This window comes from Muscardinus avellanarius (assembly GCF_963383645.1).
Source record: "Muscardinus avellanarius genome assembly, chromosome: 7".
NCBI lineage: Eukaryota > Metazoa > Chordata > Mammalia > Rodentia > Gliridae > Muscardinus > Muscardinus avellanarius.
Window position 1 is genome coordinate 67,868,848 of NC_137793.1, and position 16,456 is coordinate 67,885,303.

The 16,456-nt window shown below is 40.6% G+C and overlaps 1 protein-coding gene across 1 annotated transcript in view; it reads right to left on the reverse strand.

The window, feature by feature from the left end:
- Positions 1 to 5,461, reverse strand: part of MIA3 (MIA SH3 domain ER export factor 3) — a gene marked incomplete at both ends in the record, with an annotated part of 59,927 nt that extends 54,466 nt beyond the window's left edge. Inside the window, 2 exons of the mRNA XM_080698704.1 lie at positions 1,778 to 1,911; positions 5,326 to 5,461. Of these exons, the coding sequence (XP_080554830.1) occupies positions 1,778 to 1,911; positions 5,326 to 5,461 (270 nt within the window). The remainder of the gene's footprint in view (positions 1 to 1,777; positions 1,912 to 5,325) is intronic.
- Positions 5,462 to 16,456: the final 10,995 nt, after the last annotated feature.

The following is a 16,456-nucleotide window of genomic DNA, read 5'->3' on the forward strand; positions in this document are numbered from 1 at the left end:
GTTGGGTCTGGGAAGTGTGTGTGTGTGTGTGTGTGTGTGTGTGTGTGTGTGTGTGTGTGTGACAGAGAGAGAGAGAGACAGAGAGAGAGACAGAGAGACACACACAGAGAGAATATGAGAGAAGAGAGAAGAGGGGAGGCAAGGGAGAGATACTGATGTTTGAGCCCAGGGACATTCTACCTTTGAGCTAAATAGTATGGAAATATCTCTAAACTAAATAAGAACCATCCTAAGGCTATCAAGGCCCTTGCTACTATTTTAAGTAAACTAACTGTCCACATATACTTTCTTTTTTACATATTATATTTGTAAATTGGAGAAGACAGTACTCAGAAGTCTCTCAATCAGATCACCCAGTAAGTCTCCATTTAAACTATCAAGGTATAGCCGGGCGTGGTGGCTCACGCTTGAAATCCCAGGGGTTGGGAAGCTGAGACAGGAGGATCACACAAGTTCAAAGCCACCCTCATCTACTTAGTGAGGCTCTCAGCAACTTAGTGAGACTTTTCCAAATAAAGTATAAAAAATAGCTCTGGGAGTATAGCCTGAAGGTAGAAAACCCCCTGGGTTCCACCCCCAGTACCACAAAAAAGAAAAAAAAAAAAAAGAAAGAAAGAAAGAAAAAGAAAAAGAAAAAAAGAAAAGAAAAGAATAAAATATCAAAGTATAGCCAGGTGTGGTGGCCCACACTTGTAATTCTAGTATTTGGGAAGTTGTAACAGAAATTCTCAGCCAGCCTCAACAATTTAGTGAGGTTCTCTGCAACTTAGCTTTATTTTGAAACAATTGTTTCAAAATAAAAAATAAGTCAGGTACAGTGATTTGTAATCCGAGTATTTCAGAGGCTGAGACAGGAGCATTGAAGGTTCATGGCCAACCTCAGCTGCTTAGTGAGGCCTCCCCAACTTAGTAGGACCCTGTTTCAAAATAAAGAATAAAAAAATTAGGCTGGAAGTATAGCTTGGAGGTAGAATTCCCTGAGTTCAAACCCCAGTACTGAAGTAAATAAATATTTTAAAAAATAAAACAGGACTGGGGGTATAGCCCAGGATTAAATGTTCTTGGGTTTAATCCTTAGTACCACATACACATAAAAAAATCAAAGTATGAAATGGACATTGCTATGTCTGATATGGGGACACCCATAACACCACCTGGGAACAGAACCCCTGGGGTAACTTCCAGGCACAAAGTACCTGAAAAGCAAGAAATGAACAGCTCAGAGTTGCAAAAAAAAAAAGAAAGAAAAAGAAAAGAAAAAAGAAAGAAAGCACACAGTAAATACATTTTGCTTTTTCTACAGAGTAATTCAACCACAGATGATTATTTAACTGCTCCTAAGGCTGACACTTTTTCATAAATATTAATATTAAAAAAGATGTATACATAAAGTCAACTTTAAACTTGCATGCCTGAAACATCACTGCATACAGAGTTTATAGGATTAAGTCACCCATGAATCCTTTCTTTTTGAAGCAATGAGGAATTTTCAGGTTCTCACCACTTTGACCTTTATTATGTATGGAATATCCTATAATTTGGTGATGAGGGGCTATAGCAGAATTGATTCAGTTGTATTTAAAAAACCTTTGCTGAACTCCCACACTGTACAAGGCCTGAGGCCTGCTAGGTACACAGGACAGGCTTCTTTTATCAGTCTAGCAGAGGGGACCGGTTAACTCCATCAAAGACCTCAAGAAAGCAGTCATTTAAATCTACAGTACAAAAAAAAAAAAATTAAAAGCAAGAAAATAAAATATGTCAAAATTTTACTTACACTTCCAGCCCAAATTTCAGGCGATTCCCCAGCCAGTTTATAGTAGACATAGACAGGGTCACCTTTTTTAAAATTCACAAATCGACAATCCGGGCCTGTGAAATCTTCAACAGCTTCACCCCGGTACATTAACACTGTATGTAAAGATAAAATTTAAAAACTAGATATCAGGATTCAACTTTCACAGTCCATCTTGACTGATCAAGAAATAAAGGAATCTCACTGTAAACAACAACAACCCGAGTTTTTCTAGTACCCTCTGGAATTGCTTTTAATTTACACGCTCAAAGTACCTAAAAATCCTTAGAACTTTTATTGCTATAATCAAAACCTCTCCTGCAATTAGACAAGAGAAACTTCCTCTTAATTTTATCTCTGGATAATGCTAAGAAACAAAAAGGAATGTGCCTACTGCCCACATGGTTGGTCTCAGTGAAACTCTTGGTCCTTCTCTTTCTAATCTTCTAGGCCTTGATTTTTTTTTTTCTGTTTCATAATCATTAAAACATAGAAAGCTTCATTTTGCAAATGTGTAACTGCAACTGCACACACCGATGGGTTTAAGCATGGATAGATGTAGAGGTAATAGGGACCTGGGAAGACTGTGCAGGATCCCCAGGGGGTCAATTAACTAGACCTAACCACAAAAAGGCGCTGTACCCTTAAGTGGCTGCAACTGCTACCAGGCAGCAAGTAAACACTGTCAATGTCCTTTGCAGCCAAGTCACTGTTCTATTCAATATCTAGGTAAAGGGAAACAGTATTTTCCAAAAGCAAAAAATGTTGACTTTTTCCAACACTAAGGTTTCAAAAACAAAAGATATCCTTATATGTATTTTTCAAAATCAAAAGTGGGCATCCCATTTGGCAGGGGCCAAGCAATACCATAAAAATAGACCAGTAGTTACCTTAGAATGCAGAACTTACATCACCCTTGATCTAGAAAATGGTAGAAGCAGAATTTTTCTTTTTGTTGACCAAATACACAGTTTCTGGTTTATAATGAAATGGACAATAGATGCATTTAAATAGCAGAGACCAAAAATAATAGCAGATAGCAGAGACAAGGAAGAAATAGAAGTAACATTTTTTCTAAAAGCCAATTACCAATTATATACACAAAAATGTGGGTTTTAAAAATACATATTTGAGCTGGGCATGGTGACAGATGCCTGTAATCCCAGTATTTGGGAGGCTAAGACAGGAGAATCACAGATTTTGAAGCCAGCCTCAGCTACTTAGTGAGGCTCTCAGCAACTTGGTGAGACCCTGTTTCCAAATAAAATATAAAATAGGTCTGGGAGTGTAGCCTGGAGGTAGAAAGCCCTTTGGTTCCATCCCCAGTACCACCAAAATGAAATGAAATACATATTTGAGAGACACACATACAGATTTGGAGAGGGTGACTTGTTTTTTGAAGCTGAAAAGTTATTATTTTCAGACACTTCAGCATCTTAATCCGATATAGTTGAGTAAGAAGCGAGGCTGAAGGTGATGGAGATTCAAGATTGGGCATTCTAATCAGAATTGGAAAGGTCAATGTTTTTCTTATTCCCCCTTAGATCACTGATGATTAATAGTAACATATCAGATGACAAGATCATGCAAACTGTGGAACACCTATTGGGAAGCACACAGGATACCTTATGTACACACCTCACTAAGCACTTCCTACCTCACAACATAGGCCCCAGGCTCTGCTACTGCCTGCTGTGTTTGGTCACATCTGTTAGGACACAATCATTTTCAACTCTGAGCCCTTCCACTAGCATGTCTCAGTGCCGAGGAAGCACCAGTGAGGAGATTCTCCAGGTAACTTGTTTTGCATAACCAAGGAGGCTAGTGCTTGACAGCCAGGAAGAACCTGGTTTTGTTCTAAGAAAACTTACTGTTTTGTTTTACAGTATTTATTTACATCAGTCCTAGGGTTCCTTCTAAGAATAGCTTAGCATAAATTAGAGATACTTCTTTTTTTCTTTCTTTCTTTCTTTCTTTAATGTTAGTGTAGTAGTGCAAACAATTCAAGTTATGAAATGTGTGTGTTTGTGTACCAGGAATTGAACCCAAGGGCATTCTACCTCCAAACTACATCCCTACCCTCCCCCTTTTTTATGGTACTGGGAATGGAACCCAGGGGCCTTCTACCTCCGGGTTATACTCCCATACCTATTTTATATTTTATTTGGAAACAGGGTCTCTTAAACCAGCTGAGGATGGCTTCGAACCTGCACCATCCTCCTGTCTCAGCCTCCCAAGCGTGGGGATTACAAGCGTGTGCCACCACGCCGGCAATCCCTACCCCGTTTTATCTTTTGGGTTGAAACAGGGTCTCCTAGGTTGCTGAGTCTCCCAACATTGTCCAGGCTGTCCTGGAACCTGCGATCCTCCTGTCTCAGCATTCCAAGTGCTGAAATTATAGGCATAGGAACTCGAGGCTCGTCCCATACCAGGCCAAAATGTGATTTTATAACATCAATATGAATGTAAGTAGTTTAACTGTGGGTGAACAAAAATGAATTTGTGTTTTGGAGGGGTACTGGAGATTGAAAACAGGTGCATTCTACCTATAAGCTACACCCCCAGCCCTATTCTATTTATTTTTGAAACAGGATCTCCCTAATTTACTATGGGTTATGCTAAATTTCTGAGGCTGGCGTCAAACCTTCGATCCTCCTGTCTTCGCCTTCTAGTACTGGGATTACAGGCCTGCTCCACCACTCTAGAATTAGTATTTTTAAGTATGCATTGCTTATAATTTATGAACAACATTGTCGGTCAGTTACAAGGTTACTTGGGGACCAACCAGGAGGCCGTAAGAATTACTCCGGGCCGCTAAACATATAGGAAGAGCTTCCAACAACACAAGCCACTAAAGCTAAAGCCTGAATGGTTCATAAAACCCTTGGAGTATTTATTATGGGCCTTACTGCAATAACTCTCTTCATCTGAGTCTGAGGATCTGGGTCCTCCTCCACCACCCACCTCCAATCTAGGACTAGGGAACAATTCCGCTTCCTGCGCACAGAAGAGGCTGCTGTTCCCAGGTGGCCGGTGCAGATCCTTGGCCTCTTTCGAGAACGAAAGATTTGGCCTTTCTGCGGCCAAACCTGGCAGTTAGCAAGAAGGCTTCTATGCACAGAAATGACAGGGCTGAGCCTGAGTCGGGGCGGAGACCTCAGAATAGATCGCTGCGCCTGGACTCGGGGCTCGCCCCAAACCTAAAACTCTAGCCCCTGTTCAAAAGGCAGCGGGAGCCCCAAGCCCAGCGCGGCAGAGGGGGCAGCGCCAGCCCCAGCGCCCTCGGCGGCGCCCGGCGGCCAACCCGCCTCCCAGCCCGCGCGCATCTGCCCGGCGCGGCTGGGATCCAGGTCCCCGCGCCGGCCGCGGGGGGCGCGCACCCATCACGGCGCCCGGGAGACCGGGGAGGGGGCCGGGCTGCCTCGGGGAGCGGCCCCCGGCCCCCGCCCCAGCCCGCAGAGGACAGGCAAGCGCTGGCAACAAGTGGGAGGCGCAGCCCCCGGCCCGCGCCCGCGCCGCCGCGCACTCACTGCTGCACTCGTCGTCCGCGCACAGCTTGAGCTCCGAGAAGCGCCGGCCGGCGCCCGGCTCCCGCTGGCCCCGCACCCGCCAGGGCGGCCCGAGCAGCAGCAGCAGCCAGAAGAGCAGCCCCCGCGCCGCAGCCATGTTGAGGCTCCTCGGGGCCGTGACGCTCGCCGGGGCGGAGCGCAGCGCGGCGCAGCGCGGGGCGGCGCCCGAGCCCCGCCGAGCCGAGCCGGAGCCCGGCGGACACGTCAGCGAGACCCCGGCGCCGCCCGGCCGCCGCGCCCCCCAGCGGGCGCCCCGACAGGTCCTCCCGCCCCTCCCGCAGCTGCTCAGGTCCCGGCCTGGCGGAACCAGCCGCTCCTCGGCACCTCCCCAGGCCCATTCTTGCTTTGGGACTTCCTTCCCAGAACTCCCACATCCCACCCAGGACTTGCCACCGTTAGTCTCTGGTCCCAGGCTCCCGCCCCTTCGGACGTCCAGGGATCCCCTGGGGCCCCCATCTCAGGATCCCTTTTGATGCGGAAAAGGGGAGGTGAATGGAATGGTAGGTGAGGATGTAAACTGGAGACAGTGGCCTGCTCCATCTTTTTTTTTTTTTTTTTTTTTTTTTTTGGTAGTGTAGTGGTCCTGGGGATGGAACCCAGGGAACTTATACCTTAAGGCTATACCGTAAGGCTACACCCACCACCACCCCGGGCCGATTTTATTTTAAAAAATAACAAACAGGTTATTTTAAAACAGATATTCTCTAAGTTGCTGAGAGCCTCACTCAGCTGCTGAGGCTAACTTTGAACCTGTGATCCTCCTGTCTCAGCCTCCCAGGTACTGGGATTGCCAGCGTGCCTCACTACGCCTGGCCGCCTGGCTGGTCCGCTTCGTTTTTAAGGATAGAGGCGGAGTGAGGAGAAGATAGCTGGGTCCTCTGGCTGAGTTTTATTTTATTTTATTTTCTACTTGTGGTACTAGAAATGGAACCCAGGGGCATTCTACCTCTGAGCTACACCCCCGGCCCTATTTTTTAATTTTGAAATAGGGTCTCACTGAGTTGCAAAGAGCCTCACTAAGTAGTTGAGGCTGTCAGCAAACAGCGATCCTTCTGTCTCAGCCTTCCAAATGCTGGGATTACAAGCGTGGGCAACCATGCCTGGCCTCTGGCTGAGATTTTGAGAGTCCTGTTTTTATACATACGGGAAAAAGTAATTTAATCAACATTAATGTATTCAGCTTCCATTTGGGGCTACTATTCATGCCAGACACTCAACAAAGCCCTAGCCTGGTGGGGGAGAGAATAGAACTCAAAAGATAAGATATCCATTCCACACCTAAAGAGTCCACAATTTAGTGGACACCAACTGATTTAAATTAATTAAAGAATAAATGACAGAGAAGAAAGCTAGTCAGTCGTACCTAACAAGGTGGGCATGGTGGAGCACACCTGTAATCCCAGTACTTGGAAGACTGAGACTGGAGGATCACAGGTTCAAGACCAACCTCAGTACTTTAGCGGGGCTCTCAGCAACTTAGCGATACCCTGTTTCCAAATAAAAAATAAAATATGGCCAGGGAGATAGAAGGCCCCTGGGTTCCATTCCCAGTACCAAAAAAAAAAAAAAAAAAAAAAAGAAAGAAAAGAAAAAAGAAGTAGTAATTAACATAAGTATTTTCTTTAGATTCAATTGTTATCCCAAGGTCTTTATATGTATAAAACTCATTTAATCTTGCCGGGTGTGGTGGAGCACAATTGTAATCCCAGCACTTGGGAGGCTGAGACGGGAGAATCACACAGGTTCAAAGCCAGCCTCAGCTACTTGATGAGGCGCTCAGCAGCTTAGTGAGACCCTATTTCCAAATAAAGTATAAAATAGATCTGGAAGTATAGCCCAGATGTAGAAAAGCCCCTGGGTTCCACCCTCAGTACCACCACCACACACACACACACAAACTCATTTAATCTTTATAACAACGTATCTTACAATAAATAGTTGACCCTATTCTGATCCTCATTTTAGAGATGAGTGAATTGAGGCATTCACTTATCTAGTAAAGAATGGACCTAAGATGCAAATCCAGACAGTGGAACAGAGAGCTCCTGAACTTCATTCAGAGAATAAAAGCAACCCTCTGGCCTGCAGTGTCAAGAAAGCTAAGACTGAGCCAGTCATGGTGGCACACGCCTGTAACACCAGTACTCGGGAGGCAGAGACAGGAGAATTCACGTTCCAGGCTTCAGGAGCTTATTGAGGCTCTCGGCAACTTAGCAAGACTTTGTTTCCAAATAAAAAAATCAAAAACTAAAATAGAACTGAGGGTGTGGCTCGGAGGTGTAATGCCCCTGGGTTCAGTCCCTGGTGTGTGTGTGAATGTGTGTATCTTTCACATGCACACACACACATGCACATGCACACACACAAAAGCTAAGACGACTGATAGTATTCTGTGGCTAAGCACAGCCTAGCTCAGTCTACCGGTGTATATCACCTGGGCTTTTGTTTTTACAAATTTCAACTGGCTTCTCCTAGTTTGATCAAACTGCATAAAAGTCATTTATCCTTTATACGTTATTTGCTTTTTTATGCAAATTTCTTATGCCAGTGGATGAGCCAGACCAACCAGCCATGATTCAGGCAGCTTCCCTCGTCAGGTTGGTTGCCTGTCAGAGAAGTACCCTCCCTTTTAATAACAACTCTATAAAGCCTCAATCAAGTAACAAGCAATTGTTATACTTTCTTTCTGTCTAGAGAAGCAAAATTTTACTTAAGGTATAATGTAACTGAATTACCATATATGTAATTAAAAAGAGAAGGCAAAATCTGCTCAGCACAGGGAAGAGTGGCTCCGAAGTGCCAATATTTGGAGCGGTTCCCATTTGTCTGTGTCTAGGGCCTTCTCCCTGCAGTTTCTGCTAAGGTTTTTTATTTTATTTTATTTTATTTTATTTTAGTATTTAGGCTTAACCCAGGGGCAGTATACCTCTGAGCTGCACCCTCAGCCCTTTTATTTTTAATTTTGAAACGGAGTCTAAGTTGCTGAGGGTCTTACTAAGTTGCAGAGGCTGACCTCGGACTTGTGATCCTCCTGTCTCAGCCTCTCGAGTACTGGGATTACTGGTGTGCTCAATCACGCCCAGATTCTGCTAAGGTTATTCATCAGTCTTGAACAACAAACCTATTAGTTGGTTTCCCAACCTCATTGGATTCTTGAAAAGCTATAAGCAAGAGTGTGGTTCACCATGTAATCCATAGTGTTGAATAAATAAAAAGAGGGAAAAGAGATGCTCATAAAGGTTTATCTTCAGGAGTCACGAGAGGTCCCATCAATCCAGCATACTTCTGGTGCTGTCTAGAGAGACAGTGGCTAAGGTCATGAACAAATACTCTCTGAGTTGTATTTCATTCTTTATTTTCTATTTATATGTTATAGAATCCTGGGTGTGTTTAATAGGCATCTCTAACTTACTATGTTGAAAACCAAACTCTTAATTTTTTCTCTCAAACCCTGCTCCTTTCTATCTTACCTCTCTGATAAGAATGAGAATGGCAATTTATTTCCTATCACCCAGGTGTTGAAAGCCCCACACTTATAAACCATCCAGTCAATTAAATGATCCTATCTCTTCATTGTAATAGCTTTATTAAGGCACAATTGACCTACAATAAATGGTACATGTTTGAAGTGTGCAATTTGATGAGTTTTGACATGCAAATGCACCCATGAGACCCTCATCACAATCAAGATAATTAACACATCCATCATGCTTTTTGTAACCTTTCCCTCCCCTCTCCTAGCTGTCTCGAAATATCCTCCCGCCTCTTTAGATTGGTTTTTACTTTCTAGAATTTGTTATAAATACATAAATGAATTGTACAGGATGAGTTCCTTTTTTTTACTCCCTTCACTCAACAAAAGCATTTGAAATACACCCAGAATCTGCCCACCCTCACCATCTGTTATGCCAGCACCACAAGCCAAACCAACATCATAATTCACCTGAATGATTGCTAGAGCCCCCCTTCTGTTCTTCCTTTTACCCTCACCTTCACCTTCCCAGGATCTATGGTCCCATTAGCAGCTACAGTGGTATTTTTTAAAAATAAATTTGATCACGACTCTTCTCTATTAGAGTTTCCTATAAGCTTCCCATTTCCAAACAAAATGAATTGACTTTATTATGGCCTGCATTGTCTTAAAATAAGACTGACACCATCATCCTTTTATTCTTATTTCCTAACATTTTCCCCTTGCTCTAAGAATGCACCTAGCCCACTTCTGCCTTAGTGCATTTATACCTAAATTTTCTCTTAACCTGAAATAATTCCTCAAATAATCTGCCCAACTAACTAGTCCCCTCACATCATCATGTCTCTGTAACAGTGGCATATTGTATGAGAGGCCCCTGACCACCCTACATAAAACAGAACCCTCTTCTACTACTATCAAGCCCACTACTGTTTCTCTTTAGAGCACTTACCTCTGGCCTTAAATGTATCCACTTGACTGCCTTCCACCCTACCTCAAATAAAAGCTCCGGAGAGTAGGGAATTTGCTTCTTTCACTGCTGTCACTTCAACGTCTAGGGAAATGTCTGGAATGTATAAAATACTCCACAAGTGATTTGTGGGATGAACTCATGGGTCCTCACAGTGCATAGATAGAGTACATGATGAACATGAACAGCCTCCACATATGAACAGTATCAAGAAGAAATATGCCACGAGAACAGAGCATCTTCTGTCTGTCGCTCAGTAACATTCTCAGCATCAAGAACATATCCCAAACACATTTGCTGTTGAATGAGGGCATATTTGTTCTGAAGCGAGTGAACGAGATCTCACAATGCTTGTTTTTCATATATACTTCTACAATATTAAAGCAAATTAAAAAGTAGTTTTATTTTTTTTTCTTTCCACTTAGAATATAATTCATGACAATTCGTTGGTGGAAAAAAATAACAAAATGGGCTAAATGAATATTATGTCACTGATAATTTGCTTTGATTCATAGTCAGATATACATTTATATTCAGCGTCAGCATTCCCAACTACTGGAGAACTAGCTGTTTAGTTGGTAGAGTTCTGAAAGCTTTGATTTATCTGCATTGTTTTCAAAAATTACTGCCTTAAATAAATAGTAACCAGTCTGGTGGATAATGAGAAAAATTTTTCCAGCTGACTATAACAAGAGAGGCAGTAGTAGTTCTTCATACAGTATACATATAATTAGCAGATGAGTCAGCATACACTTTTACTCAAAGCATTTAAATACATGCCATTGATGCTTAACATAAACTCTGATTACAAGGTTATTATTTGTTAACACTTCAAGGGAAATTCTCACTGGAAAAAGATGAAGTAATAGTTAAAGGTAAATGTTTCTATTTTGGAAATAAAGTGACATCAAAATATAAGATATAGAGGGTTCCTGGCCTCCTAGAGACTAAAGTTTGAATGACATGACAAGAAAAATATAACTGAAAAGAAGAAAGGAGCCAACATAATAACGTACGTCATTATAAACTTGCAATAGCACCTGTCCAGGAGCATCCAGAAGGCCTAGCCTTGAAGTTATCAAGAAGAACTGTGTTTATTATCAGTGATGAAACCACTTGGAGCCTAGAGAATAGTGTAAGACATCTATTGAGGGCTATAGTTTCTATCCAAGAGGAGACAACAGATTTGCCTTCTGCATTAAACATCCAAAAACAGTAGATGAATTACACAAAACAACAGTTTTCTGACATTGCATTATATGCAGTATAAAACAGTAATCTCCACTGAGATGAGTGCTGTGGCTGCCCTAGCTTAACCCTTCTACCTCCAGGCTACACTCCCAGACCTGTTTTTTATACATTTTTATTTGGAAACAGGGTTTCTTAAGCCAGCGCGGCTGGCTTTGAACCTGCGCGATCCTCCTGTCTCTGCCTCCCAAGTGCTGGGATTACAATTGTGCGCCACCACGCCCGGCTAAAGAGGCATATTTTAAAGTTCAGAGAAGCCAATGCAGCTAGAATTCACAAGGTAGAGTAAAGGAGAGAAGAGAGAGATACACGGAGTGAAAAGGGCAGAGAGAGCACACTCCAGCACACTTCAGAGATGTATGGAGGGGTTCCCTGAAGGCTTTGGCTGAGTAACAATAAGCACATGTGTGTGAGGAACCACCTAAAGCCATAGAAAGAACCATCAGAGAGAAACAGGATGTGGCAAGGGATTGTCGGAGCAGAAACAATTTGTGTTATGATCAGCCAGGTGGAAAAATTTATAAAAACAGTGCACTGAAATTCAGCAAAGGGGAAAAATTATCCCAAGATTTAATGCTACTCTGATAATGCAGACCAAAGAGATATAAGATTAAAATGTTTTCAATAAATTTACTGTATTTCAGAACATAGTTCAAGAATATTCAAAATAATTCAAAATATCCAGCACCCAACAAGGTAAATTCACAATGTCTGAAATCTAGTAAAAAAATTATGCAGCCTGCAAAGAAGCAGGAAAATGCAACCCCCCAAAAAAAGAAAATCAATAGAAACTACCAGAAATAATGTTGGTGTTAGAATTATTATGTAAGGATATTAATATACTATATTCCATACATTCAAGATGTCATAGAAAAGTGTAAATACGTAAATGTGAAAAAAGAAGATGTGAAAATAATGACACACACTTAGATTTAAAAAACAATGGCAGAGATGAATATTACACAGAATGAGATTAACAATGTGTTGGATATTTTTAAGGAAAGTACTACTGAACTGAAGCTATAACAATATAAACTTTCTAAAATGAAACACAGAGAGAAAATAAATGGAAAGAAATAAGCAGAGCATCAATATATACAACTTGAACCAGTCCAATGTACATGTTATTGAAGTCTCTGAAAGAGAAAGAGACAGAAAACATGTGTGAAGAAATAATAAATGACAGTGTTCCAAATTCGATGACCACTCACAGATATAAAAAGCTCAATGAAGCCCAAGCACAAGAAAAATAATGAAAGAGGTACCAATTTACAGCAAAAAGCTTAAAAACAGCAGTAAGAAAGAATCTGAAAAGCATCTAGAGAAAAAGACATGACAGGAGATATCATTTGAGAAGCATGAGTCAGAAAACAGCAGATCAACATTTTTGCAGTATTGAAAGAACAGATACCCTGAAGTTGCATAGGTAGAGTTTTGTGTTGTTGTTGTTGTTGTTGTTGTTGTTGTTGTTGTTGTTGTTGTTGTTTTTGGTACTGGATTTTGATATTTGCGGACTAGCAATCCTCTCATCTCAGCCTCCCACATACTGGTATTACAGGCATGTGCCATCATGCCCCACTAAAGATAGAGCCTTTTAATACAAAAGAATTAAGTTGAACCCTATCTCATACCACATACAAAGATTAACTGAAACCAGGCTTGGTGGCACGTGCCTGTAGTCCTAGTACTTGGGAGGCTAAGACAGGAGGATCAAAGGTTTGCAGCCATCCTCAGCAAAGTAGTGAGGCCTTCCACAACTTAGTGAGACCCTATTTTAAAAAATAAAATAAAAATAGGACTGGGGATGTAGCTCAGAGGTAGAATTTCCTTGGACTTAATCCCCAGTAAATAAATAAATAAATGAATGAATGAATAAACAAATATTAACACAAAATAGTCCACAAATCCTAAGTGTAAAAACTCAAAGTAGATCAAAGACCTAAATGTAAGTACTAAAACCCTACAACTATAAGAAAGCATAATGGTAAATCATGAAGTACAAGATGCTTCTTAAATATGACACCAAAACAGCAAGCAGCAAAATTTTAAAAAAAAAGGAATTGAGTTTCACTGCATTTAAAACTTCAGTATTTCAGATGAGAACATCAAAGAAAGTGAAAATAAAATGATTATTACACCAAGCCGGGTGTGGTGGCACATGCTTGTAATCCCAGCACTTGGGAAGCTGAGACAGGAGGATTGCCAGGTTTATGACCACCCTCAGCTATTTAGTGAGGCCCTCTGCAACTTGGAATAGTTGGCAAAAAATTTCTCCTATTCTGTTGGCTCTCTGTTGAGGTTCTTGATATTTTTCTTTGCTTTACAGAAGCTCTTTTGTTTAATGCAATCCCATGTAAAGATCCACCTTCTGGTTTCTTGTGCCTTTGAGGTCTTGTTAAGAAAGTTTTTACCTACGCCTAGTGTTTCAGTGTTGGATCTATGCCTTCTTCAAGGAGCTGCAAGGTCTCTAGTCTGATTTTCAAGTCTTTTATCCATCTTGAATTGACTCTTGTGCAGGGTGAAAAAGCAAGGTTTATTTCCATTTTTATGCATATGGTTTACCAGTTTTGACAACACCATTTGTTGTAGAGACTATCTTTTTGGCAGTGTATGTTTTTGACCCCTTTGTCAACAATCAATTGGCCATAGAATCAATTGGCAATAGAATCTTCTATTCTGCTCCATTGGTCTATGTGTCTGTTTTTGTGCCAGTACTATGCTGTTTTTATTACTGTGGCTTTGTAATATAGTTTGAAGTCAGGTATTGTGATTCCCCTTGCATGATTTTTGTTGTTGAGATCTACTTTGGCTACTCTGGTTTTTTTTGTTGTTCCAAATAAATTTAAGGACTAATTTTATATTTCTGTGAGGAATGACCTGGGTAATATAATGTGTATTGCATTGAATCTGTAGATCACTTTTGGTAGAATGGTCGTTTTGATGTTATTTATTCTGCCAATCCAACAGCATGGAAAGTCTTCCCATCTTCTAAAGTCTTTGATTTCTTTTCCCAATGTTTTGTTATTTTCTTTGTAGAGGTCTTTTACCTCTTTTGTTAGGTTTATTCCTAAGTATTTTAATTTTTTGTGGGGGATATCCTGAGCGGACGTGTTTTCTAATTTCTTTTTCAGTGGATTTTTGGTTGGCATAAAAGAAAGCTTCTGATTTTTTTTTTTTCATGGTACTGGGGTGGAACCCAGAGGCTTTTTACCTCCCGGCTATACTCCCAGACCTATTTTATATTTTATTTGGAAACAGGGTCTCACTAAGTTGCTGAGAGCCTCACTAAGTAGCTGAGGCTGGCTTTGAACCTGTGTGATCCTCCTGTCTCAGCCTCCCAAGTGCAGGGATTACAAGCATGTACCACCACACCTGGCTAGGAAAGCTTCTGATTTTTTAAGATTGATTTTGTATCTAGACACTTTGCTGAATTTGTTAATCAGTTCTATAATATTTTGGTGGAGTTATTTGGTCTTCTAAGTATGGTATCATATCATCTACAAATAGTGAAAGTTTGAGTTCTTCTTTTCCTATTTGTACTCCTTGGGTTTCCTTCTCTTGCCTTTTTGCTATGGCTAGAGTCACAAGTACTATATTGAAAAGAAGTAGTGATCATGGACATCCTTATCTTGTTCCTGTTTTTAGGGGGAAATCTCACAGTTTTTCTCCATTTAATATGATGTTGGTTGTGGGCCTATTATAGATTGCCTTTAGGATGTTGAGGTATATTCCTTCTATTCTGATTCTCCGCAGTGCTTTTAGCATGAATGGGTGTTGGATTTTGTCAAATTTTGTTCAGTGTCTGTTGAAATGATCATGTTATTTTTGTCTTTGGTTCTGTTTATGTGATGAATTACATGGATTGATTTTTATATTGTGAACCAGTCTTGTGTCCCTGGGATGAACCCTACTTGGTCATAGTGTATGATTTTCTTGATGTGGTTTTGAATGCGTGGTGCTAGTATTTTGTTTAGCAGTTTTACCTCTAAGTTTGTCAACAATATAGGCTTGTTGTTTTCTTTCTTTGAGCTGTCTTTATTTGGTTTTGGTATTAATTTGATGTTGGCTTCATAGAATGTATTTGGGTGAGTCCCATTTCTTTCTATTTCATAAAATAGATTGAAGTATTGGGATTAACTCTTTTATAAAGGCTTTATAAAATTCATTTGGGAAACCATGTGGACCTGCGCTTTTGTTCAATGGTAGACTTTTTATTGCTTCTTTAATATCTCTGATTGCTATTGGTTGGTTTAAATTTTCTATATTTTCTTTACTCCATTTAGAAAGGGTGTATTTATCTATAAAGTTGTCAATCTTCTAGGTTTTCCATTTCGTTGGAGTTTAGTTTTTCAAAGTAGTTTCTGATAATCCTCTGTATTTCTACACCATCAGTGGTAATATCTCCTTTTTAATCTCTTATTTTCATAATTTGGATTGATTCTCTTTTTCGTTAAGTTGGCTAGTGGTTTATCTATTTGTTAATTTTTTTTTTGAGAAACCAGCTTTTGGTTTTGTTTTTTTTCTGTATTTTTTTAATTCTCTACTTCATTAATTTTTGCTCTGATTTTAATAATTTCTGGTCTTCTACTGCCTTTGGGTGCCACACCTTCTTCCCAGTCTAAAACTGAGCAAGGCTCCTTTTATCAGGAACGCTGCATGGCAGACATTTCCTGGAACAGGCGTGCGGCATCTCTTTCTGGGGAATAGTATTAGGCACGGGGATTTGGGGATTTTTTGGAATTGGCTTTGTTACCAAAAAGATACCTGAGACTTATGTTATTAATGGCTTCAAATTGTTTAAAATAATTCAAGATTCACTCCCTAAAACTGTAACATTTATGTATGAGTTGCACCTAAATTTCCAAATGACTGATCTAACAAGAATTCTATAAAGACTTAGACAATAACAAGCAGAACAAGCCTTAAAGGCAACTGATCCTCCCCAGGTTTTTTCAAAACAAATATTAACAATAAACCTAAAACAGAGCCAAGACAAGTTGTTCCCACCATCATGAATTCTAAAAAGCCAGCATGTTTACTCAGAGGTAGACTATGGTAGAGTGGCTACTGACCCCCCAACAACCTTATCCCCTTTTGGTTGTACAATGGGTACATGGACAGCCACAAAATAGATGGGTACCCAAGCATAGCCTTGGGACATGGGAAAGTATTAAATGTTCCTCTCTTTAGTAGTGCCTATCAATTGAAAAACAATAATGTATATTAATCAGAGAGTATAATATTTAGCATAGGATATTTTTATGATATTATATTAGTAGTTAATAATAAACTTCTGATCTTTCCCTTGGTTGTTTATAAGAGGAAATGTTCCCTTAAAAAAATCACCAGCAATTACTCCTTTACTGGGTTGTATCACAGAGTCTCAGACCCAGGGAGTCAAT